This window comes from Porites lutea, chromosome 2 (assembly GCF_958299795.1).
Source record: "Porites lutea chromosome 2, jaPorLute2.1, whole genome shotgun sequence".
In the NCBI taxonomy this organism is placed as follows: Eukaryota; Metazoa; Cnidaria; class Anthozoa; order Scleractinia; family Poritidae; genus Porites; species Porites lutea.
Window position 1 is genome coordinate 372,307 of NC_133202.1, and position 27,233 is coordinate 399,539.

Genomic DNA, 27,233 nt, shown 5'->3' on the forward strand with positions numbered 1-27,233 from the left:
GTAACATGAAAGAACAAAACAAAAATGCTATCAAAGACTTGGAAAACTACAGCTTTACTCTACCGGCAAGCGTGCGAAAAATGAATTATGTACACGTTAAATTAATTTTTTATATACAAGTGTCGTTAATGCTGGCTATCTGTCTAGAAAAGAGTGTCACATTTACGTGTACTTGTTCGGATTTTACAACAGCTTCGAGTAGAAGCAACGTTTTATAACTTTAAATTAACTCTTTTTAAAATCATTTCAGTCATCATCATCCTCATCATCATCGACGTCATCCATATCTTCAGCTGCTTCCATTGCTTCCTCCTGAGCTTTCTTTAGTGCCCGTTCCTCCTCAACTGTAGGATCATCTACTTCCGTTACTTCTGGCACAACAGGGTATTCATCCATTGCTGCAGGGGGTGGTGGTGGGGTGTAGTTTTCCGCATCAAATTTGTGTCCCCAGCCAACATAAATGTTTTCGTATTTTCTAGCAAAGAAACAAACACCACCTCAGCGTATTTTCTGTGTATTGTTCATCTGCAATTATTAACACCTGTAGATCAAGAGACTAAAGGGTTCTGATATCTTGAGTCCCGAATGTATACGGTATTTGCAAATGTTTCTCACCTATTTATGATGCCCCTTTACACAATGCAAACATAAGCAGGAGATCGAGACAAAGTACCTTTGCATCAGTCAATTCCCGCTGAGCCCAGCCCCCCCCCCCCCCCGGGCATTAGCATTTTTTTTGCCTTGGATGGCAAATTCCTGGGGATGGGGACTCTTGAGCTGTCAAATGCCCCGGGGTGGGGACGAAAAAAGAGGGCAAATGCCCCGTCCTCCGTCAACACTGCTACATTTTTCATTGATCGCACAGTCGAATAATGCCGTTTTAACCATTTTAATGTGCGATTTTTCGTTTCAATTAACGTCGTCCTTTGTAATAGCGCTAGGACTCTAATGAAGACTTCACGCCGCGACGACATGCACCAATTTAGGGATTTAGTATTGATGTAAAATTACTGACATTAAAATTAATAGAGCGCTGTAACGTGATACGTTATGAATAGTTATATAAATATGAAAGGACGTTCTTCAAATAATATCAACAGAAATTTGATTCAATAACCAAAACACCTTGATTCACATCGATAGCTCCGGTTTTCTCTATGTAATTCTGGCTTGATAAGTATGCCTTTACAACCCTCTTCAATTTATTCCTGTCCTTGACAGGTGAGCCAATCTGCTTTTTTTCCAGTAAAACCTTCTGTGTAGTTGTATTCTGATAGGAAACTGCGTGTGTGTCAAAAGCTCGCTAATCGCCCCGGGGTTGGCAATGCCCGGCCCCCGGGCAGTGCAAAATTCGCAAATGCCCCACCCCCGGGACTGACAAGGCGGGCAAATGCCCCGCAGTAGCCCGGGGGGGGGGGGGGCGGGCGCAGCTGGAATTGACTGATGGCATGTTACTAGACGATCTTAAGGTGTATTTCGATTTGTTTATTAACTGTTCTCTGGTAAAAATATGCGGTTAATGTTAGCTAGGATAAAGACGATTCAACAGGAACAATAAAGCACAACAGGCAAGGTTAAGAAAAACCTGAGGCGTAGTCACTTGTCACCGTATTTGTTTTTGCCCATGATAAGCTGCCAGGTCTTACTTTCTTTTTCATGAACGTCAGCACCGCACTGTAAGCTCGACTCACCTGTCCTTAGCGAATGCTACAGCACCAGGCCATCTGTTGGATCGCATGATAGCGAGGGCGTACTGAGGTAACAATTCAGATGATACACCTGGTGTCCAAGCCGGCATACCATTCACAGCTGCAACAACAAAACAGCAAAAGAAACCGAATAAAACATTTGCCGGAAATGCTACGAACAAGTACGAGAATGAGCTGTACAATCACCTTCGTCTTCAGCGATTGATGTTAATAACTGCGGCCCTGATTCTGGTTTTGGTTCTTCCACATCTTCTTTTTCCTCTTCTTCCTCCTCTTCTTCAAAATCATCCTCTGGTTTTTCTACTGGGTTATGCCAAACACAGCGACCCTAAAAGACAATGTAGGCTGTCTAGATCACTATAAAATCGCAATTAACTGATTACAAAACCAGAAACCAATTTAGAAAGCGTTTAAAATAGCATCTTTGTGTGAATGCCACTGTCTGTAGTTTGTACTGCATTTCGCAGCAGTTCCTACCTGAGGCAGTACATATTGAACATGATGAACCCAGTTATGAAGAGATGGATCAGCTAGCTCTCTCACACTTACTCCCTCAAAGTCAACATTCAACATGTATGAATCACGCACTGTAAAGAAGAAAAAAACAAAAACGAACAATGGAAATGGCGTTTTAAATGTTACGGTACTTACATCTGCGTACCTGTATCTTACATACATTCGACAAGTATCCATTTCCTTCTCTCTATGATAAGTTCTCATTTGTACTGTTATTGCTAAGCTAAGGAATTGCCCCGCCGTCTAGCTAGTAGTTCATACCATAGTCCATTGGAAAGACTATGTTCATACAGTGCATATGGTCTCAATCTAATAAGTTGGAAAAAGAACACAGTTTAAAAATACGAAGTAAGAATTAACGGACAATTTAACCACTTTAACCACTGATTCCAGAAAACCCATAAAACTCCTTTCCGAGACCTCTTAGACCAGTTGAGAAAGAGGATACACTTCTAAAGAAGGTGAGCCATTTTTTTAAAATCTAAATCTCGTCAAAATTATGTGCCTCTACAATAACATAAAATATATTTTTATTTTCCTTGTACTTCCTTATGTTTGGAAGGTCGCGCAATAGTGCCGACGCTTGGGTTACCTGCGCATACACTTGATCCCCACTCGCCGAGGTCTCTGTGCGCACTACTTGCTATTTTTTTATTATTGCTATTTTTGTTGAGATACCCAGCAAGAGCCTCTGTGGAGGAGAGAGGGATCTCTCCTTGCAGTCTACCACCCCCCCCCCCCCCTCACCCAAGATCAAGGACGCCGGAGATTTGTAACGATCCTAAGAGGTTCTTTTCCGTGTTTAACTTTCACTCTGTCATACAAAACATTAGTTACCACGTTGAGTGATGAGAGGTGGTTTGTATTTTACCTTCACCCTCCTCCTCCTCCTCTTCCTCCTCTTCAAACATGAAGTACCCAGCAGGACTGATGTGAGAACCAGCAGAGATCCTTGCAATCTGCGCCCTCAAATAATTCATTTCATTGCCAGGAAATGGTGGATAACTAACAATCTGTGTAGCGGGAAGAATTCCGTATTAAAGTCACACCATTTTCACCGTTTTCTAGTTCAGTGAATCCTTGACTCTCTAGCAACTGCCGTTTGAAGAATTTTTTTACAAAAAGAGCAAAACAGTATTCAAATATAATGGCCCAAAAGCTTACGTTTGCTTCTATCAGCAGGCAGCTTTCTTTGTATGTGATTGTAAAAATGCTTATTTATTATGTCACGTGTCTCCACTAAACTTAGAAGATCAGATTTTGCTTCAAATTTGGCAGTTAATATAATGCACGCTTTCATGGAGTTTATCTCATGCGATTTATCAAATATAGTACTGTTCGTCTGGGTTTTGTTTATAATCTTTGTAGCATCTTATTGATTACTGCTAACTCTCACACATGTACAAGTAATACTGCTTATTTATCTTACTGGTGCATCCAGTCGTCCTGTAAAAAACTTCTTGATACATCTTGCAGCTACTATTTGTGCCGGAGTGACAGCAGGGAGCTTAACCCAAGGTTTACCAGCTATGAACAAAATAGAACATGATCAGTTTTGAATATTTAAGGACCAGTATACTAAAGCTTTTCTCCTCTTAAACTTAATTTTTGTCACGATGGAAGAAGCTAAGGAACTATGACACAGTCATTTAACTGTATGTTTTAGGTAAAATAGGAGCAGCAGATCTGCGTGGGGGCTTAAATCTGCGCGACTATCAAGGCCAAAACAGCCTCACATGAATATTAATTTTTTTAACGAGTACAGACAGTATCAAAAGTTTAAATACTTTTATTATTCATTAAAAATATTTCTCAGATTCTGATTGGCTAAAAGCACACGCATAATTCACCATAACCAGCTACTGATTACCAGATTTGGAAGAATTTTGCGGTGATGAACCGATGACGTCAAAAGTGCTGCTTTCTTGCGGGTAAAGGCACTGTTAACTGAGAAGACCTGGAGACGAGGTTGAGTTGTTTTGGTTGAGAAAACAAAATGGCGGACAGTTCACTTGACAAAACTGACTTTGAAAAAGAATCATAACTTGTAAACTTAATTGTGGAACAGTCTACCTCTTGAAGTGATTAATCAACCAAACCTCAAAGGCATCAAGGCTGGCCTGGCCTGGACAATTTTACTATTAATTGATATATTAATTTAATTATATTTTAATTTCTTTAACACTTTCTTGTTTATAATATTTTTGCTTCTTATATCCAAGTGATGACTACGCTTTTATGAATTATTTTAATAAATATAGACATAAACTATAGCTGAACACAAACAGAACTCTAAACTATTTTAACATCAATGTGACAACTAAAAAATAACAACACTAAAATGTCATCCATAGATTAAAGATTGCATAAAAATACTAAGGAAACACTAAGGAAAATGAAGAATATGTCCGAATTGTCAAACTTACGTTCATTGGTGACAAAGAACGTTCGTTTGTTGGTGCCAGTTCTGTTCTCTTCTTTAGGAATAACTGGAGGAGGTTTCCATTCTGACTTGGGAGTGTCATCTTCCTCACCACCTTCTTCATCTATAGAATATAAAGAAATTTTAATGAGCAACAAACTATGGCAGGTGTAACTACCAGTATTTTTTTAAAAAAAATTATTTCATTTTTCTCAACAAATCCATTAAAAGTGTCCTAACATACAGTGTATCCTCATTGTCTGAGAGACATTTTGAACATGTTCACTGAACTGTCACACAGATACTTCAACAAGCAGAAGAAAAAAAAAACCACAGGTAACAATACATGTATGACGTAGATTTGAACTTAGTAAATTAAATTAACCGACTCCAAACTAACCTTCATCACCTTTGTCTTCATCCTTTGGCTGATCATCACCTTCACCATCTGCCTGCTAATCACACAACAAAACAGACCTCTTAGAAGCGTCAATGGAGAACCTTGATGGTGATGTTGATGGTACATGACTTTATAATAGCTTACATTTTGAAGCTCAAAACTCACCTCTTCATCTTCTTCATCTTCCTCCTCTTCACCCTCACGGTATTCTACTTCTGCTATATAATAGTTGGTCTCAATTCCAAAAACCTTGCCTGCAAAAGACCAAAAACATCTTCTCTTTAAGGATATTTTGAGTTGATGGTAGGTTGGGGATAATCCCATTTTAGCTTCAAACTTTTCTCTTCAATGTTTTACCTTTAACACCATGCCCCACTCCTCCCACTATTTTAGAGAATGTTGTATTTCAGAATGGCATATGCTAAATTCAGAGTTGACAGCATAGATATCATATATGGTACTATTAAAAAGAAAGTATCCCTACCCCAAAAGCGAACCATTTGTAGTGGTTTAGTATCCACAAGCTGCTTCAGGGCAAGGAATATTCTGAACATTTCTTCACGGCTCAGTCCAATTCCAGCTTGTTCAAAGTAGAAAGTTAAATTCATGAGATCAGGAAGAGGTGTCTCAACATCTTCCTCAGCTTCTGGTTCACCTCCCTCTGCATCTCCATCTTTCTATACATGTTAAAAAAGAATTTTTACAAAACTTTCAAACAAATTAATAATAATATTATTACACGTTTCAAAGTCTAGCCACTGGCAGCCATTTTGATTCTAACTACAGCTCAAACTTCAGAAAATACTCAAGGTTATTATGGTAAAAAAAGATGGACATATTGCACTAGCATTTCCCTTAGCCTGCAAGCAAGACCACTCAAGGTCACAATATGTGATTTACATAATTACATAATCTTAGTTGCAAGATCAGCAGTGTTGTTGAGAATGAAGTGAACTTCTTCAGCAATATTGTAATATTAAAATCAGATTACTGGTAACAACATCAGTCAATTTATACATATTTTACAAAATAAATGGCCTGATTTAATTTGAAGTTAATCTTGATTTGTATGAAAGTGCCATTAAATAAATTAATCATTAATTATTAATTAATAATAAATGATTAATTTATTTTAATAATAATAATAATAATAATATTCCATACTTATATTGCGCTTTTTCTATAAAAATACTCAAAAGCGCATTACAATATTATCAATAACTAAATTAAAACCAGTAAAATCACCCGGTAAAATTACAATATTACAATATTAACATTACAATATTAAAAAAAATAAAAATAATAAAAATAAAAAATAAATAAATAAATAATCTAACTAAAAGCCTTTTTACATAAATATGTTTTAACAGAGCGTTTAAAAGAGTCGATTGATGTTTCCTGTCTAATTGGCAGAGGAAGACTGTTCCATAAAAAGGGGGCAGCCATCGATAACGCGCGATCTCCGTGAGTGTCTTCAACATGATTATGACCGTGAGTGTCTTCAACATGATTATTGACATTATTCAACATGATTATTGACATTATTGACATTCAACATGATTATTGAGTGTCTTCAACATGATTATTGTATAATCTGCAGCTAGATGACGTCCCAGGCGCTGATTTTGAAAATTCACTGTACACTTTCAGCCAATCAGTAAAAAGATGGTGAATTGAATGTAAAATAATAACCCATAAGCTGCAATGGACCGAGAATCGCCTCACCTCAAATAACTTCTGCTGTACTTCAGCAACTGCTTTGCTTTCTGGGTCTTCTCTGAAATCCTGTAATTTGAAAGCAAACATACAATAAATCAAAACTTCTAGTTGCTGCTCATCTGAGAGGTCAGCATTCTAATGCTTTATGTAAGGTTGCTTTTAAGCAGAAGCATGATCAGTTAGGATTTACGGGAGTAGGGGGTAGTAGGAGACTCCCAGGTGAAAGGAGTAACATTTCAATGGAAAGGAAATAATTATGATACTTCTAAAACAGAGAGTCAGATATGAGTACAGTTGAGCCCCCTCTACTTATGGCCTGATTTCTCTGCAATGGCCAATGGTTTCCAGCAGACTCATTCCATCCTAGCTTCACCTCTCTACAATGCAAGGCCTAGGATTTCAATTCCCACAGAAAACAATTTTTTGTTTCCGTGCCCAAAGATAATTATTGTGGGAAACCATTCGTAACAATTTTTTGGCTCGGTGAAAACACATGGGAACCCACCTCTTAAATGTTTTCAATGTTTATAAGACCACTGTAACGACACGGTACCAGAGACGATTGTTCCCGTGAAATCCTAGGGCTCGCAATACTGTTCCTACAAAGAGCCACTTACCCCTGTCCTCACTGTAACTAGGTAAGACTGTAAATTAACCCTCTATATTACAGTAATTGTTACTGTAATATAGAGTAGCTGTTTTCCAGAAACTACTGAGGTTACTAGCACAGTCTAGCCAAAACAAAATCTTATACCACAATCCCTAGTCTAGATAAAATCTTCAACCAACTGATCAGTGTCCTGAAAAATGATACCCTATTCTAGACCCAAACGCTCTGATTTATATACCCTATCCTAGAGTAAACTGCTTAAAAACCATACCCTTCACAGTGTTACATACCTATATAGCCCATATATGGTAGTAACTCCCCCCCCCCCGGTCCCATTCCCCATGGAATGGGACATGCAAAGCTTTCTAGGCGTTCCACCAGCCATTTTGTCTTTTTGCTGCACAGATGAGGCAGCCTCCATTTTCTGATTGGGCGTTGCCCTCACGGGCTGCCCCCCAAAAAATGCTTATGCCCTGGGCTCAGGCCGGGGGGGGGGGGGAAATAAATTAAAATATAACCCTCACTGCAAACATTACCTCTGACTCTTCTTTCTTTTCTTGTTTTATACTTTTGCTAATGTCTTCAAATACATCTATTTCGGAACAAATAGGGTAGTAATATTATTAACAGAACAAATTATCAGGGCCACGGTTTACATGGATTGCACAAAAAGCTAAAATAAGCTAATTGAGCATATCAATGTTTTTCATATTTAATACATCCATGTTCGCTAGAAATAACGCACTTAAATGCATTCTATCTTTGCTTGCTTTGATTGTGAAACCAACTTACCGACACAATGATTAGGTCTTTCGTCTAAAATTTTGCTCAGTACCTCACTTAAATGATCATATCTGGTTATAAGAAAACAACAATCAGCTACAACCACGACTTATAATCAACAGCAAAAGGCTCATTTTAGCTCTATTGAAATAACAAACACTCAGAAACTTACAGATTTTTGTTTGACACTGAACTTGTTTTCAAAAGAAAAGCTTTTGCTTTCTCTATTTCTTCCTGCATGTTAAAAATTCCCATATGCATACATGTACAACTTGCATCCACTTTCAGGCAGTCGCATCAATAACGAAGAAAACATGGCGGAAGTTCCCATGGCAACAAAAAATGGTCTCCAGTCTCTTTTATTGAGCCGCCACTAGGGGACCACTGGGGTGTGACAGTCCTAGGGTGTAACTGTTAACTTGGGTGCGGTGGTTTTGTCGCATGCAATAAAATATGGCGTCGGAAGCACAAGAGGTTATAGCCATTACTGGGGTTTCCGCCGGTCTGGGCCTTGCGATGGTAAAATGGTTCATTTCCAGGGGCCATACAGTGGTAGGATGTGCCCGATCAGCTGAAAAAATACGTCACTTAAACGACGAGTTTTGCAGCGGAAACAAACCCAAGAAGTTTTCTGTAGTCAATATTGTTGACGAGACAGAGGTTAAGCATTGGTCGCAAGATGTTATTTCTCGGTTTGGACCGCCAACTTTCCTTCTCAACAACGCCTCTGTGATAAATAATAACAAGAATTTGTGGGAAATACCAGCAGAAGAGTTTAACAAAGTTATCGACGTTAACATCAAAGGTACCACAAATGTGATTCGCTGTTTTGTTCCAGAGATGATCAAAGCAGGTAAAGGTATAGTTGTTAATTTCAGTTCAGGCTGGGGAAGGAGCGTGGCGCCTCACGAGGCACCTTATTGTGCTACCAAGTGGGCTATAGAGGGGCTCTCCAAGGCAATGGCCCTTGAGTTGCCAGCCCCATTGGCTTGTATACCGTTAAACCCAGGAATCATCAACACTCCTATGCTACAGATTTGCTTTGGAAAACGAGCCGCAGACATGAGAACACCAGAACAGTGGGCAGAGACAGCTTGTCCATTTATCTTATCTTTAGATCACTCTCACAATGGCAGCAGCCTCACAACTCCTTAGAGGCTCATGGAAGTGGTACATATTTTTGTTTAAATGTAGTTGGACACCTTTGTTCCTAACACAGAGTTGGGCCCTGCCTTTCTTCAGTATATTTTTTTACTCTGTAACATTGAGACATACAATGAACCCTTGGTGTTGGTCTCCAGCTGTCTGTTGACTTTTAACAGTTTTGTGTCAAAAGAGAATGAATTTTGTAAACTGAATTGAAAAGGTATTTTAAGAAAATGGCCAACCCTGACAATAGGCCATTTGCACAATGAGGTTTTACTATTAGGACCAGATTCAATTAATTTAGTATTTTCCTTCACATTTAAATTTGGTAATCCTGGCCCAGTGCGGTTTAAATGACAAAAACCTTAATTTGCACAAGTAAGCAAAACCCTGAAGGATTTTGGTAGTGGTATTGAAAAATGATGCCAATCAATCAATAATCTTTATTTATACACGATAATATTTAAAGCGACGCTTCGCTTGTGGGGTCGTGTCTAATTTGTGAAGGCCATTGTGAACATGGCCTATATTTGTTTGCTGTTAACAGCATCAAAGCTTGTAAAGCAGGTGCTAGTTTTTAAAAGGAGGATAGCTCCATCCATTGGTGAAATCTCTATCCAATTGCTAAGGCGTTAGGTATGCAGAATTGTGATTTATCTGTTGGAAAGTGCAATCCAAGTTTGAACAACTGGGACCAGACTTAAATACTATTGTTAACTCAAAATTGGCCCTAAGACACAGACAATGCTAGACCAGATCAAACTAAAGTAACCAATCCTTCCAAAAGTAAAGAGGTTACCGGCCATTTAATACTGACCATACATACATGTCGTTGGGCCAGTAATCTGGTAAAGGATAAAGACAATTGCCTAGTTTAAAACCAAGAGGGGCTGGTACAAGTCCATTTATTATGGGATAAACAACACAGGACCCATATAGTCAGAAAGAACACATTGAAATTAGCAACAATTTCAAGTTTGGTGTTTATCAGGCCTATATTGAACAAGATACAGCCATTCAAAAACTCCAAAATTTACTAAGAAATATATAGACGTCTGAACAATGTGTGCAGCAATCCATACATGTCTTACAAATTTTCAAGTTTATAAATAGCTTGTTCAACATTGGCCTGATTGACATCAAACCTAAAATTTTTCATATGACTATGTGGGTCTCTTGTTGTTTATCATATAATAAACCAACTCATACCCAGCCCCTCTATATTTGAAACTAGGCAGTGGAAAGTAACTTGGGGAGGAAAAGTGAAAGCAACTACTTTGTTAGTAAGTTTGAAAGTAATTAAGGGAAATTGTTTCCAGACCCTTTTTAACTACATAATAGAGTTCAGACTGTTGTATATAATAAATAATTATTGTAATGATTATTTCGGTAATAATAATAATGATACTATCATGTGCCATGCCATATAACAAGATAAAGTTTTTTTCCTTAATGATCACGTAATGGTAATTTTAAAAATCTTCTGACTCCAGATAAATTAGCCCGAGTCTTAATAAATACTTAATCATGAATGTAACATTATTTCTTGTGGTTTGGTTTTATTCATGTGCTGAAAGTTCGAATCTGTTTTGATCTTCTGAACTTTTACACTTTGTATTCTAGCTCTTTATCAAGAATAATTGATACCATCTTCTGGTTGTTTCAAACAGCAGGCCCCTTCAAATGTGCTTGAAATAATTAAGTCCCCCAGAGGAGCTTAATTGAGGATTTAAAGTAAGTAGTAATAGTCAGTTATTTAGCCTCAGCAGTATTTTTTTTTTTTTTTTTTTTTTTTTTTTTTTTTTTTTTATTTGCTTTACTTAACCCAATAATTACAATATTGAACACTGTATACACTGCTTACATTATTTACAACATTCATACCATACTTACAATACTGACAATACTTATTGCTTACATTGCTAACAATACTACTGTTTTCAAACATTATTACATTTCGTATGCTTCAAGTACACAGTTGCATCAGAAGAAACTTATTTAAGGATAGTTGGCGTTATTGAGGCAGGATAAGCTACGGATGAAAGACATAGAGAATATCAGGGGGCGTTGGGAATAGCGCCATGGTAGAAACGATAGTTTCTACGTGATGTCGTGTAGGAATGACCATTGTTTGGGCAGAACATTGTTTGCTTCTGCTTGTGCTTGTATGTTGTAAATTGTCTTTAGGTGTTTGAGAAATCCTTGCAATAGAGGTATAGCTTCTTTTGTTTTGCAGAGCCAGATATAGTGCCTGGCAATAAGAAAACAAAAGTTGATCTGGCGTTGAAGTTTAGAAGAGTCTGATCTCAGGCCTAGTGAAACAGTCATGTCTGCAGAGTAACTATCGGGAATAATTTGGCAAAGTTTTAATCGCGTTATGATGCTCTCCCAGAAGAGCGCCGTTTTGGGGCAGGACCAGAAAAGGTGTACGAGTTTTTCTGGTTCTTTTTTACAAAAGGAGCAGTTGGAGTTTTCTTTTACTCTTATCTTAGTTAAGAAAGCGTTTGTTGGTATTCTTCTGTGCAGCAATTTAAATTGAAATTCCCTGAGTTTTATGCTTTTTGTGATTTTATGAGCTAGCTGGTAGGTCGCACCCCACGTTATTTCGTTTTGACCTAAGTTGCAGTCTTGATTCCATTTTTGCTGGCTTGTAGTAGGGGGGGCACTTTTCTTTGTAATTAATTTGTCATACACCAACTTGCTTGCTTTTTGGGCTTTCATTAGTTTTGTCGAAAAGCTTTCGTAACTATTACCTTCGTTTGTGTGGTCACCTTGGTTGAATGTGTTGCATAGCTTTTTAAGAGCAGAAATTATTCCACAGTATGCCAAGGGTTGGACCTTGATGTCGTATTTGTTTAAAAGTTCTGGTGGAGTGAGGAATTTTCCTTCTCTGTTCCTTAAGTGCTTAACTTTTGTGATGCCTTTACGATACCATTCTTTAAAGAAAATAGGGCTGTCGTTAATCCTTACAAGTGAGTTGTACCATATGCCTTGTTCTGAAAGCTGGCTCTCTGATGTTATCCTCTCTTCAAAATTGATTTCTGACCAGATTAGGAGAATTTCCTTTAAGAAACTGTCTTGCGTTTTGAAGATATTAGCTATGTCTATCTTATTAAGGTTGCTTGTGAACGGTAGGGTACACTCAAACTTTTTCAGTTCAAGATCTAGAAAAAGTTTCCATTTACCCTGATTATCTGTATCCAGGTACTTTTTTATCCAAGTGGTTTTTAGCGCTTTATTGAAAGATAGTATGTCAATCATTTTGAGGCCACCTGCTGGGTAATTGTTAATCATAATATCTCGCTTTATTTTATCGCCCTTTCCGTTCCAAAGGAACAAGTAAAAGAGCTTGTTAATCTCGCTAATTATTTTTTTGTTTGTGCACAAGGGTGCCAAGACGTACACAATTTGAGAAGCTACTAAGCTTTTCAGAACAGTGATCTTCCCACTTAAGGTTAATCTACGGTATTTCCAGTTGCTTAGAATATTGTTAATTTTTTCCAGTTTTTCCTTATAATTTAGAAGTACAGTGTTTTCAGGGTCTGTCGTAAACCAAACGCCTAAAGATTTTACTTTGTTTGTTTGCCATCTGAAATTTCTTTCTGGAAGAAGAATTTCTGTTTTTCCACTATATGTTCCGATCCAAATTGCTTCTGTTTTTTTACTGTTGAGTTTGAGACCCGAGGCTTCTCCAAAATCGTCAAGTGTGTTGAGAGCAGCTGAGAGCGACGTTTGTGAACCATTCAATATTAAGGTTGTATCGTCTGCGTATTGACTTATTTTAATTTCCTCTTGGTTAACGTGTATTCCTCTGATATTGCTGTTTCTTTTAAAAGCCTTGGCTAAGACTTCGACTGAAAGAACAAATAGATATGGAGACAACGGGCACCCCTGCCTGACCCCTCCCTCTGACCCCCCCTCTGTGAAGGCCTGCTAACTGAAAGGGAATGCCTTGCAGCCCTGAAAACCATGGAACAGGGAAAAACCCCTGGATCTGATGGGCTACCTTCAGAATTTTATAGAGTATTTTGGACAAACATATCAAACTTATTGATTAATGCTCTTAATTATGCGCACGAAACGAGTCAGCTTTCCATCACACAAAGAAGAGGAGTAATCAAACTCATTCCCAAGAAAGACGCTGAGCCGTATTTCATTAAAAACTGGAGACCGCTTACTCTTCTCAACTGCGACTACAAAATTGCAGCAAAGGCTGTAGCTAACAGGCTGAAAAAGGTTCTTCCCGATCTCATCAGCTGTGATCAAACTGGCTTTATGAAAGGCAGGTTTATTGGCGAGAACATACGATTAATAGACTATGTTATTCGTTTTACCAAAGAAAAAAATATCCCAGGGCTATTATTATTTCTTGATTTCGAAAAGGCGTTTGACACGATTGAATGGCCTTTTATCATAAATTCTCTTCAATACTTCGGTTTCGGCCCAAGTGTTGTAAACTGGGTCAAATGCCTTTACAGCAACATAGAGAGCTGCTTCTTAAACAACGGCTGGACAAGCAATTTCTTTAAAATTGACTCAGCAGTATTTATAGCACTAATGGTAGTGGGGCAGAGCAGAATGCCTGAAACAAATAATTTAAATTGAACATAACAGTGTTGAGAATCCCAACTGGCCAGAGGCAAACCAGCTGGCTATTTGCAAGAATGGCCAAGGATTTGAACTCAGGAGTGCCGTGAACAGATCCAGCTAGTGGTCAGAGCAGGACTTGAACTTGAGGTCTCCGAATTACAAGTCCAGCACTCTAACCACTCAGCCACTCTGCCTTCCTTGATGTGGTGATACATTTTTTTTTCTGTTTGTGTGAAGGAACAATCTCAAAAGAAGGAAGAGTGAATTGGTGGAACTAAAGGGGGGCAGAGGGAAGGGGAGTTTTGAAGGAGTTAGCAAATTCTAGTAAATCCAGAGAACTTAAGAAGACTTTATTAACTTAAGAGGAAAATATGGCTACTAAAGAATGAGACATACGGCTACAATATCATAAATCTCCAAAACTCACAAAAATTAATGATATTTGTATATGTTAACACAATTTTGGGCTTCTTAAGGTGTTTATTTTCTTACAATAAATAATGCAATTGAGATCTTTGACCTTTATATCCAACAGGGAAAAAAGAAAAAAAAAGAAAACAATGTTAGATATACAGATCAGTAGTGACATCTGAATATGATGGCAGCCTCAGCCATTGGCTTCTGATATTTCATTTCTCTGTGTCACCCAAAGAGTAAAAGCCATTCTAAAATAGAAAAAAAATAGAAAAAATGGGTGTTTAAGCGGTCATAAGACAAACAAATAATACATGTCTAGCTGGATATTTGAAAACACTTATGCATGTGTTTGTCACATGTAGACTTGATAGTTGTAATAATTTCACTATTACATGGGTGACGGGGAGAACCTTATCCAAAATCTTTAACAAGTCCCAAACTGTGCTGCACAACTTATCATGAAAGAGAACTTCAATGGCTGGTGGTTAACGAATGTGTTATCTTTAAAAGTTCTGCTTTTCACCCATAAAGCTCTAGATCACTTAGCACCTCTTTACATACATGTACAAGATCTATTAACTATTTACTCTCTATCACCCACTTTTATCTTTTGAAGATGGTAAAACAACAGTCCCAAACAATTGTGTCAGCAATTGTAGAATTATCAAAGATTTCTCTTGTTCAATAAACTTTTGCACTGGCTAACTTCTCAAGATCCTGGGTTGACCAGCCAAGATCCTAGCAAGTAAGCCAGTCTGCCTTCTCATGGAAACACAATGGACATTTTATGAGGAATTGAGGTATGAACAAAGCCAGCTTGCTAACCTGTTGGCTAACTTTATACAAAAAGGCCCTAAGGGTTTTTAAAGCAAACTGACATAAGAGAAAAACCTGATGTAAATACCTGCAGTGTTTGACAATGCATTCATTACTACAGTACTGGGTTCCACGCTCTTTGGTTGTTCGTGCTGGCTTGTTACAGCCATCACACAAACAGATACGCTGACTTATTGGGTTGACAGTCACTTTACTCTTCTGTAAAGAAATGTTTTCTTTATATTAATTTTATGTTATTATGGTATTATTTCTTTATTACATTATTATGGTACTATGAGCTTGAGAACATCAATAAAAAAGTACACTAAAGAAGTAAAAAATAAATTAAATGACTTCACTTGCAGTGTATTCACTAATTACAATGACCTTCACCTCTAAATTGACTAAATTAACTGAAAGATATGAAGTAAAAAATATCACAGTAAAAGAAATGGAACAGATTAATACTGATGATATCAATAGTGCTAATAATAATCCTAATATCATTTTCAAGAAGAGGTGAAAAATAAACGACAAGTTGAAAATTAAAATTTAAGAAGTGTTATCCAGGTTCATGAAAATTAGTTGCTACAGAGATGAATGTGACCGATGGGATGAATAGTTTTGCAAGCACATGGTTTTTGTTGGAAAATGAGGATGTTGTTGGTTGTCATAAAGGTTACATTTTTTTAACACAACTCTTTGGGAACAAATTATCGATCTACAACAACAGTAAAATAATAACATTATTGTTGTTTTGATATCAGCACTCATGTTCAGAGCCAAGTAATAATATCTACAACAAAAGTGTCTACACCTTACTGAATGACCAGTGACATAATTATATAAACACCTCCTCCTACACAACATGCATTCAAGAGTTAAAATAGCACTGGATAAGGCACTTAAGTTTATCAGTCAGCACTCACCTTAGGTTTTGCTGAAATGTTTGGTTGAGTGTTTGTGTTTATTGTTGTTTTGGCAGCTGCCATGGGTGGTACAGTTGCCACTGGTTTACCAGCCATAGCTACTTGTGTTGGGGTGCGGCTTAATGGTTTACTATTAGTCACGGCCACCGTATCACTAATAACCTCCACTGATCTGGGTGTAGCTGCTGCAGTACTTGATTCTGGAAGGGAAGTCACATGGTCTACTGCTACTTCCACTTTCTTCAGTTTTAGAGTTGGTTCATCCTGAAAGAAGCATTTGCCATTGTACCAATAATTATTATACTGCCCAATACATAACATTCTGAGATAACATTACCTAAAATATATGATTTTTAATATACCCTTTACTATATTAATGAATTCTTGACAGTCTCAATGATAATATAGATTCAAAATTAATCAGTGATAAAGCAAGACTCAAATAATATTGCTTAAAACCCAGGTTTGGCTTGAGAGTCACTATCATGTTAAGTAAATGAAAAAAAAAGAGCGAATAAAGTAAGTCAACAAGTTCTGGGTGGTATATGAAAAGTTTGCAAGCGTTCAGCTAGGATTGGTTAACAGAGACATTTAACATTTTCTTGTCTAGATTGTTTCCTTCATAATAATGATTATCACTGTATTATTTAAAGTAATTAATGACGTATTAATTAGTAGACTGTTTGGCACTGTACCTGCTGTGTCAGCCTCTTAGCTTGGAATTGATTTTCCAGTTGTCGAGCCTTCTCTTGATAACCCTGATAAAAAAGAAACCACATTGTTAATTTACCCTTTACAAACGAACAGGGTTGTCCTTTTTTTTTCAAAAATGAATGCTGTTAAAAAGCATTCAGTCTCGCTTGCTTGGAGATCACCGGTAAATATGAAATAGGGGGGGAAATAAATTCTACATGAAATGGGATTTCCTCGCTAAACGTTTTTCACTCCCTACTTTATTTAGAGTCTATTATTCTTCAGGATATTTACTTTTTATATTGTATTTGACAATTGAGAACAACTGTATAAATAAGTGAAAATCAATTCGAGAGAAATTACATCATTGCCAGTGACCTTACACGTGATGAACATGGTGCGTCATTTCAGTCATCACTGAAAATAAACCACATGTTCATCACAAGACTCATTTGCATACAATGAAAGTTTACAATGCTCGACCAGTTTATAGCCTCACCATCAAAATTTTCACTGAAGTATTCACTTGCTCCAAATTAGTAATTAATGCTTTCAAGCAATAGAATTCATGGCCCGACCCATTCCAGAAAAGCTCAACATCTTTCACATTAATCTTTGCTAAGCTTTCTTCACAAAATAAATTTAAGCATGGCGCTGTGACACGTCACGATTCTTATCTTCAGTTTCCACGGTCTCCGCTAGGATAGCTTACGACTAGGCCCCCATTTTGGCATGTACACAAGAAAAAAAAAAGGAAAGAAATGCTTGCACCTGAGTCTTGCAGCTAAAGCAAGCACGACTAATATTGATCCCCACTTTGTCTACACATAAGTGAGAACCAAAATTCACCAGACATTACAGCCACAATGCTTCTAATAATCAACTCCACAAGCCAATCAGCTTCAAAATCTGCATGATGAGTCAAGATCAAAGACAAAAATGCTTCTTATTACTTTGAACTACAAAATAAACTAACAATCTAGTTAATGCATGGATGGCAAAAAATCTTAATCCATGCAAGTACACCATTCTGGTAAAGGATAGAGTTGACCTCTTTTATGCAATTAAAACTTGAGAAAAAAGCCTGCTTGGTTTCCTATTATTTTGCTGACAAATTCCACATACCAGTAAAGGTGATCCCACCTTTTTGTGATTTTCATTTAAAGTATCCCACATCTGATCCACAATTTTCTTGATGTCCTCAAACTGTGCCTATGGAAAACGGATCACTAACTTGAAAAATGCGACAACAAAGAACACCATGAAGTGCAGATTATGGCTGCGGCCACACCTGGTAAGTTAACCGGGTTAGTTTTTGAATAACCTGGTAAAAACATCTTCAGAATGTAACCTGGTTAAAAGAGTTTAACCAGGTTAATTTTTATCAGTAGCCGGACTCAATTTAGACTTCCACAAAGTCATTCAATGTCACACGCTTTTTTTCTTGCTCGCTTGGTTTGCTCATAATGCTCGCATAAGATTTGACCCCGTATTAATGATAAAAAGAGGTTGACTTCTTAAAAGTTTTAACCTAATTGTGTTAAGAAAGAAAAGCTGAACTTGGAGCGAAAGAATTGACTTTGAAACTGTTGTGCTCGTGTGCATGGTACAGACATTCCAAAACTGTCAACTGCAAAAAGGGAGGCTTGTGGAGCAGCATAGCCGTGTCCACGAGCGCCAAAAACAAAAATTTTAAGATATGTGCCTCTAAGATGCCATTTCCTGCATTTTGAGATCACAGTCAGTGGAAAAGAGTGGAGTTTTTAACAGGCAGTGGTTGCTAGGGCCTATTGGTCCCTATTACATCAGTGCATTACTCCACCCAAAATTATGGCAGGCTCATGCTTGGATGCCAAAAGGGTAAAAATGGCTGAGAAACCACAGAAAAATGGCAAAGAATCATGCTAAAAAGACTGGTTAAACAACAAAAACATTATCTTTCTTTGGCTAGGAAGAGTTTCAAAAACCGGGGGAGTATTAAGCGAAAACAAAGGCTAGAAATATTTGTCAAAAATGAGAGGTTTCTGGCCAAAATGAAAGGGTTGGAATCTCTGATGGTAAAGCCAAAATTTGGACCATTGTCAGGAGTAGGCGGAGATGATCAACTAATTGATACAGTTAACCTGTGTTAAACTTCCTTGGAAGGTGGTTTCAAAAAACCTAACCAGGTTAAGAAGATCTTTTGTTCTTGCTTGATTTGCATAACCCAGTTAGAACTCGGTTGAGACTGTAGAAAACCCGGATGCAATCACAGTTTTTTTAAACGAATTAACTTTAATTAGTTAATTGGAAATAACTTGGTTAAGTCACTAAGTGCGGCCGCAGCCTATGTCAGACATAATTCTTTAGGAATACCATGCCCAAACAGGGGCAATGGACAACTAAACTGAACTTACATGTATATTATAATGCTTAACCAGAGACACCAACATTGCCTTGGACAAACTTGGGCATATAGTTTTGACAAAAACTGGATAGAATATCTTGCTCTCGATGAGAGTTGTAAGACGATGATTGTGATAATTTCAATTTCATCAGTGAAAGGCTATTATTTCTTTTATTGTTACCACAGTCCTACCAAGTTCCCCAGTCCTGCCAGGAGCCTCCTGGTCTTGATTAAGACCCTAATTTCCCCACTGAGATAAAAACAACAACAACAAGGGCAACAACAACTTAACTGGTACTGACTTCTGTGGAGGTCAGCACCAGTCTCCCTCTGATTGGCTAATTCAAAAACAAAACAAGACGCTATGGAGTGTACACTTTGGCGTCGTGGTTGTGGAACTGATTAACTGTCAATGTGGAGAAATAGTGAGAAGTGAAATATGGTAAGAGTAAGGTTTTAATTTGTGAAATTATGGGATTTGTCAGGATATTCTGAAACGAGCAACATCCAAGAGGCCTACTTGCCAAAAACTAGCATTTTGGGGCAAATTGTCTCTGAGATATTAGCCCAGTTATGCTCTGATGACTCCATACAAATCCTTCTAAATTTGACTTGGGTCAAAACATTTCGACCTGAGTCAAATGTGAGGTTACTGGTGGTGAATAACAAGTCTAACCAAACAAACAGTGAAAAAAGAATTCTCTATTTTTCTTACACCAGGCTTCAAAAACAGCATAGCAGTCTCATGTACTGATTAAAGATATTTAAGGCATTGGTAAGGAGCAAATTACATTGAGCATGGAATTGGCTAAAACTCAATGTTACCGGTTCGAATGTTTTGAGGATAATTATTCAAGGACTATCAGCACGCAGGGATGTCGGATTAACACAAGGAAGTTTTAAAACACCAAAGGAACGTAGTCTTTACTCAGCATCCGCCAACACAAACTTGACTTGAACTTAAGTAAAACCAAATAGCCTCTGCCAATAATAACAAACTCTCACTTGAACTTCAGATATCTTACGGCTTCTGCCAACTTGTAAACACAGAACTTGAAAATCAACCTTTGTCACACTTGACTAAACATAGCACTCCAGCTTGTGGGAAAAAACTTAGTTTGTCAAAAGAACTCGCTTGGAACTTGTATACCGTTTGACATAAGGTTCTAGAAAAGACTAAACAGGCGAATAGTAGTAGCTTTTCAACATATTTTATGATTTCAGTAACTGATGCAAATCTGCTGACTCATACTCAAATGTAAACATGTTCTAATTAATTATTCATGAATAATCCAAAAATGCAGAGAACATTCGAGAAAGTCACGCAATGCAAAAAAGCAATTTTACCACGTAACACTCAAAAAAGACAAAATGTCTTTGTGCAGCATTTTGTATCTTTAAATTCATCAAAAAACAGTTCCAAAGGAGCGCTCACTCGTGAAATGTTTTTCAACACTCGAGGACAAATTTCGTGTCTCTGCGCAGGCATGTAATATCCTCTATTTATTCCTCGAGTAAATTAAAGACTAAACTCGAAGTGATCTCAAGATATCATGAAGCAGTCTCGTCTCATTTCATGAAATAGCCGAAAAAAGCCGAAAAGTCACGCACTTGTGCGGCCAGTCTTGTCCCAAAAGTAGTGCATAATTTCATAGCTATTTTTCAAATCCCGAACTACCTTGGGTCGCAGTAATGTAATCGGCTAACCCCTCAACTTAGAGTCTCCTCTGATCTGATGGGTCACACAGGTGAGTCGGTTCAAACCCCGGGGAGCCAAAATAATAATTCTTTCTTACTCGAATAAGTTAAAAAATAAATCAAAGAAATTGAAGTGATCTTGAGATATTGCGAACTAATTGGGCTCTCACTTCGTCAAATAGCCGAATAAAACTGAAAACCTACAGACTTTGCGTGCCCAATCTTGGCCCAAAAATATCAACTTTGATACATTCCTGAGCGTCGCGAATCCTTTACTTTTCCCTCCGCCAAAGTAATAATAAGCTGTGAGCAAGTCAAAGACAAGGAACATCACATTACTTTAATTTGAATGAAGATGATGTGAACTGCGGAAATCCAAACTTAAATGTAGCTATGATCATCGCAGTGGTAATTTCAATTTAAGCAATTGCAAGTTAACCCATGGGTTCAAATTCCGTTGAAGTCTCAAATATTTTCAGGTTAACTTGCAATAATATTGCTTAAATTGCAATTACCACAGGGATGATCATATCTTCAGTTAAATCATATTACTCATCTCAGGTTTTTAGGCCACATTTTTTATAATCTACAGATTTTTATTCCCTCGTGTTGCCAGGTCAATTATTTAACAGAAAACCAGTATAAGATTTTCTAAATTAGTATAAGCAGATTTAAATGAACTTGAAATGTTCAAATCAGTCATTTGAACATACCAAAATATTAATGCAGGTTGTAACTGCACAGCTTATAGCATTGTTTCTGATTCCTTCTTACCTGAGGGTTTTTTGTTCTTACAGCTGCCTGGGTTTCCTTGAAGAACAACTCATAAGCAGTTAAAGGCCTAAAATAAAATAAAATAAAGAAAACACAACAACTAAAATTTAGGAAAACAAAATCAATCTAAGGTAGAAATATAGTAACAGACCTGCAAAACACCTTTAAGAGAACTAAAAAAATAATGTTCAAGGCTAGGCACAGGTACTAGAATGATATCAGTTAATCACCCATAGCTCGAGACATTACCAAAATTCAGATAAAGTCTCTAAAACTATGATATTTATTGCACTAACTTGCTTCCGCCTTGAGTGTCCTTTTCTTTCCCCTTTCTCTTTCGTTTACTTCCTTTCTCTTTGTCTTTCTTTTTCTTCTTCTTTTTCTTCACCTCATCACCACCCACTTTCTTTAGGTTTTCAGCCACTTGGGATAACGGAGTACTATCGTCATCATCGTCATCATCATCACTGTCTTGTTGATGGGTTGAAGCTGGCTCTAATGAAGGTCTTATCAGTGGAGTGTGTGATGAGGATTGTAATCCAGGTGCCACTGTTAATGACTGTGAAGCTGTAACCATGCCCTGCAGGCTACCACCAGATGATGATGCCGTTACTGTAGCTGCAGGAGAAGCAGCTACTACTTGACTGATTGCTGTTGCTTCATTGACAAAAGTTATTTGAACAACATTGCTACCAGATGACAAAGGAGTTTGTAATAAAGGTACACTATTAGACTGTGTGGATCCCAAAGCAGTTGAAATCTGTTTAGTATTTGAATTAGTGGCAAAGATTCCTTCAAATGGTTGTTGTTGTCCTGGCACAGAAGTTGGCACTTGATTATTATCTACAGCTGTATTCAGTTGTACAGAACGTGTGGAATTGTTTCCATCTATAAGACTGCCACTTTTAACCTCTGTTAATGTCATATTACCTGTTTCAGCCAATAAGGGTAGTTCCTTAAAGGCTGGACCTAATACAGCTGTTTCCAATGCAGTTTTGTATGTTGTCTGGGCTAGCTGAGATGAACCAGATACCACCGAAGCTTTACAATTCAAGCTGGCACTGGAAGGGTTGGTAATGACAGTTTTAGGCAGTTGGGGTTTTAATGAAACTGGGGATTTTAAGGGAGAATTAGGATTCACCAGAATCATCTTAACTGGCTGAGATGATGATTTGGCCTGTGAACTTTGAACTCCGGATGCTGGGCTTTGAGGAACAACATAGCAGATGAGTGGTTGTCCAGTATGAATGTTAGGTGTTGTTCCCTGCTGTTTTGCCTTTGGCTGCCCCATGGCCTTTACAAGCTGTCCCAACAATTCTGGGTTGGACAAAGGAATGGCCTGAATAGGTTTGTTACTGGACTGAAGCCTAGTTGCACTAATATTAGGACCTTGTGCAACATTCTGTGAAGGCATCTTATTAGAAGCAGCAGCAGTAATGATGTGTGTTTGGATCTGAGAACTTGACTGAGTCGCAGGTGCGGACAAAGTAACTGTTTGACCCTGAGGATTTGCTGATTCCATACTTATTTTCAGGCTGCTAGCAGTACGGGGCTGACAAGATCCACCTTGGGCCTTAGAAGATGCTGCCACAGCAGATGGGACTGCCATTTGTAACATTTGTGAGGTAGTACTCAGAAGCTGAGAATTTGTTGATACAAATGACCTTGTACTTTTTACTACTGACTGTGGAGCAGTAGTCTGCAGTGGAGATCCAGGCTGAATTATGGATTGGGCATGTCTCATACCTTGATTTCCAGCTCGTATTGGAGCAGATACCTTCCCTGCATGGTTTGCTTGTTTTACTTTGGGACTTGGACTTCTTGATGATGCCAAAGGACTTCCTGGACTTCCAGCAGCATTCAGTGGACTTCCCCCAGTTACACCTGTCATAGGCAACTGCGTTTTACAGGTAACATTGCTTGGCGCAGCAGCTAACTGCCCAGGGCTTGCTGCTTGAACTGAAGTTGCCGTAAGCCCCTTCTGTAAAGCACTTGGTGCAAAAAGTGAATGAGTTGTAGAAGGACTGGGCTGCTGTGAAACATGAGTTGCAAATACAATGGGTTCACTGACACCTTGTGGCATATCACGCTCCACAATTTCATCAATTAGTTCGTCGATATTGGGGCCTTCCACCATTGGACTACTCACTTCAGATGATAGTTGCTGACTCATTACAGGGGGTAAGTTGGGTGGTACAAATGGTGACAGCTGAGAATGTACAGTTGTAGGTCTATTAAGGTTTGACATTATTGGCATCCTCACACGCTGTTGTGCCACGGCAAATGTTGAATGACCCTGCATTGATCCAGGTGGAGTTATCGGGGGCAAATCAAAGTTTTCAGATGGAAAGGTTGGAGTTGGTGGTGTTCTAGATCGTGCAGCAAGATTCTGAAGATACTCTTGTCGTATATCTCGTATTAGAGAGTTGGGGTCTCCTGGGAACACAGGATTTATGGCTGATGACTGTGGCACCTTGCAAAAAGGGTAAAAAAAGTACATTTAGTGGAAAAATATTCTTCCAAGGTCAAGCAACTTCAGTAGTTGTCAAGACAATTGAAAGAGTTCATACATTTTAACATTGGGTAATTAATCACAGCAGCCTGGTTCTCCAGGGCTTTATTATGACGAGTAGAAAACGTTTGTCACAAAAAAATTAAAATAAACTTTCCTTGACCTGTAGGGTGACCTGTAGAAACAGTTGCCATTGCAGCAGTAAGAAATAAAGGTGCTGCCTTTGCTCAACAAATGGCTACATGTTTGCAGGGCTTGGATGGCCATGTAGAAATGCAACACCTTTGTCCAGCATAAGACATTAAAACTGTGTCCTTATTTAGTAATTTAGGCTAAATTCACTAATACTTAGGCAAAGTACAGAGGGTTTTTTATTGTTGTTTTTCATTCATTTTTAACTGAATGGTTTATCAAATAATGTACATGTATCTTTCTTATTATCTTGTAGCTTTTGTATATTTTAATTACATTTACTGTAATACACTTTAATTCCCATTGTTTATGTATTATGTAATCTAATCTAGGACTTTGAATAAAAAGGTACAGGTTGAAAATAGTAATACAGTCAACTCTCTCCAAGACGGACACCTTTGGGACCGGCACTAAGTGTCCGTCTTAGGGAGGTGTCCGTCTTATAAAGAGTCAAATAAAGGGAATAAGCAAAGGCAGGGACCAACTCTAGGTGTCCATTTCACAGAGGTGTCTGTTTTATAGAGGTGTCCATCAAGAGAGAGTCGACTGTATCAATTTACATTTCTACAAATACAATAACATTAATTATTATGAAGCAGTGAGAAGTTTGTATATTACTCAGTAAAATGTGTACGGAGACATACCTGCGGCAAGCTGGCAATAGCTGCCCCAGTCTCCCTATGAGGAGCCAGTAGTTGACTCCCAATAACCAGACCATCTCTGCCACTATTGTTTAGGGAGGTAGTTGATGACGCTTGTGATGTTGATGATCCAACATTGCTCACTTGCACTTCTAGACCCTGAAGCTGGTCAAACTCTATGTCCTAATTAAGAGGACATTCAGAAAATAAGCAACAAACCACCATTTTACAGATCACTGATCGCTTTACAGTATTGCTCCCCCTGGGGCCAAAGCAATAAGAAGGGTTTTAAAATAACTCACAAATGAAAGTGCTGTCTTTGCTCTGCAAATTGCTACACCTTAGAGTGTCTAAGATGACCTCATTAAATGGTGGTCCCAACTCAAGTAAGAGATGTTACAACTTTTGTGCTAAAGTACAGTGCAATCCCTGTAAAACATGACAGTGCAGACATGCAGATTGGAAGAAAATTGCACTTAAACGTTAAAAAAGTTGAGCCTTGAACCTTCTAAGAAGTGCCAGTCATAACAATGGCTTCACGGAAAGAAATTGTTTCAAAATAAAATATCTTAAATTCAAGACGAAAATGTGCAACGTGTTAAGTGACATAAAAAAAGTTATTAAGCCTTGCACTTTGTTAAATTTGTAGAACCGAAACTGAAGGAACTGTTTTTATCAGGCATTTAGAAGGCAGTATGAGGATGTATAAAAATAATTTATAATTCAGGTAATTCCTGGCCGTGCAATACGTACTCGAAGATATCAGACCTGTCAACGTTATGTTGTATTACAATATGAGAGTTAAGCTTAGTCAGCTGTCTTTCCGTGACATAAGTCAGGCTTAGAATATTTTAAGCGAAACTCCCTACAAATTCCGATATGTTCCTTGACTCCAACTTCCCCTAAAGCGTCGTGTAAATACTTCGACAAGAAATTCTTGATCGAGAAAGGATAAAATATTCTGGCATTGTCCTCAACTCGAATTATAGTTTTTATATAGAGGGCGAAAGAAGCAAATTTTCCGGGAAAGCCTGTATACTTTCCGTTCGTAATTTGAGGTATGTAGAACTCCTCCACGAATTTTGAATTAAGCTTAAAAGCAAGCTTGAGACTATTTCAATCACGCCAGCAGCAGCGGGGCTGCCCCAATGGTCTCGTTATTCGAAAACAGGTCTGCAAAGACCTGTTTTAATGAGGTTATGTCTGAGGCAACTTCACAGGATTCCTTGGACAGTGACTTGAAATAACGCTTCCCCCGGTATAAGCGAGGGTGTTCAACTTTGGTCGACTCTTAACCGATTTATTTTCAGGGAAATCGTTCTCTTTTCTTGTGGAAAAGTTACTTAACAGTTCACCCAACAGACCTTTGTAGGAATATCGTGCTGGTCCCAATCTATAACTTGATCTATATCAAAATCGGCGATTTCATTCGTGTTTGACTCCGTCGCCATTACTTCCACGATTGCCAAACTATAATGTGCGCATACTCAGGCATGACGCTGACTAGAAATTTGCGCCTGCGATTTTTAATCGCCTCGTTCCTACGTTTGTTGTAGAATCTAGTACCCAAGCGACAAGCACTTTCCCCTACACGTCATGGAACTGGGAAAGGGGAAATGGGGCCTAGCTAGGTTTACTCTTTTTTATGAGAACATTATATTTTTATAAGAATATATATTTTATTAGAATATGGAGGCTGAAATTTGCAAGAATTTTTAAGAATAAACCCCAGGCATAATTTTGAAAAGGATTTAAAGTTGTGTGTTGAAAATCTGTAAATATAATACAATAACATGTTTTTTAACGTATTCCTTTCTCTAAACGGCAAAACTAGCCAACAAATACCCCAATCAATAGTGTTCTCTTACCCCAATATATTCTTAAAAGGGAATGTCATAAGCTATAATTTAAGATGGGTGATTTAAGAATCGAATAATACAAGAATATTTTGAGCCTATAATCGGCAGAAAATTAAGAATATTCAGCCAGGGCCGGAAAGACAACATTCTTATATATATATACATATATAAAGAAAACCTGTTTGAATGCAGAGGTTCCACGCAACACGTAAATAAAACTGACTGGTTCCTCTTGCTGGATCTCTAATTAAAGAGATGCTACTGCTGCCAGACGTCACTTAAAGTGTAAAATAAAACAATTGCAACAACTGCATTCAGTTTTGTTTTACATATAACTAGTAATAACCAAAGGTTACGGAGTGCAGGCGATAATGGCCGAAGGTTCCCCTGGTTAAAACGCTTTTGCTCCAACGCTGTACTT

At 37.9% G+C, this 27,233-nt stretch overlaps 3 protein-coding genes across 3 annotated transcripts; 1 reads left to right on the top strand and 2 right to left on the bottom strand.

The window, feature by feature from the left end:
• Positions 1 to 25: 25 nt before the first annotated feature.
• On the bottom strand, positions 26 to 8,491 carry LOC140927304 (radial spoke head protein 4 homolog A-like). Its single transcript, XM_073376925.1, has 14 exons — positions 8,332 to 8,491; positions 8,169 to 8,230; positions 7,913 to 7,968; positions 6,773 to 6,832; positions 5,532 to 5,724; positions 5,213 to 5,301; positions 5,048 to 5,102; positions 4,652 to 4,771; positions 3,655 to 3,752; positions 3,097 to 3,238; positions 2,187 to 2,296; positions 1,896 to 2,037; positions 1,692 to 1,809; positions 26 to 475 (listed from the first exon to the last, which is right to left on the bottom strand). The coding sequence occupies exons 1-14, from the start codon at positions 8,418 to 8,420 to the stop codon at positions 247 to 249; spliced, it is 1,563 nt and encodes a 520-aa protein (XP_073233026.1). The 5' UTR covers positions 8,421 to 8,491; the 3' UTR covers positions 26 to 246.
• Positions 8,492 to 8,568: 77 nt separating this feature from the next.
• On the top strand, positions 8,569 to 10,996 carry LOC140927305 (uncharacterized). Its single transcript, XM_073376926.1, has 2 exons — positions 8,569 to 9,729; positions 9,813 to 10,996. Exon 1 carries the CDS (start codon positions 8,613 to 8,615, stop codon positions 9,312 to 9,314), a length of 702 nt encoding a protein of 233 aa, XP_073233027.1. The 5' UTR covers positions 8,569 to 8,612; the 3' UTR covers positions 9,315 to 9,729; positions 9,813 to 10,996.
• Positions 10,997 to 14,224: 3,228 nt separating this feature from the next.
• Positions 14,225 to 26,436, bottom strand: LOC140927308 (uncharacterized). The gene is made up of 9 exons (XM_073376930.1): positions 26,318 to 26,436; positions 24,957 to 25,136; positions 21,905 to 24,081; positions 21,609 to 21,675; positions 17,894 to 17,962; positions 16,753 to 16,815; positions 16,058 to 16,321; positions 15,217 to 15,347; positions 14,225 to 14,560 (listed from the first exon to the last, which is right to left on the bottom strand). Exons 1-9 carry the CDS (start codon positions 26,402 to 26,404, stop codon positions 14,503 to 14,505), a joined length of 3,096 nt encoding a protein of 1,031 aa, XP_073233031.1. The 5' UTR covers positions 26,405 to 26,436; the 3' UTR covers positions 14,225 to 14,502.
• Between the last annotated feature and the right edge of the window lie 797 nt (positions 26,437 to 27,233).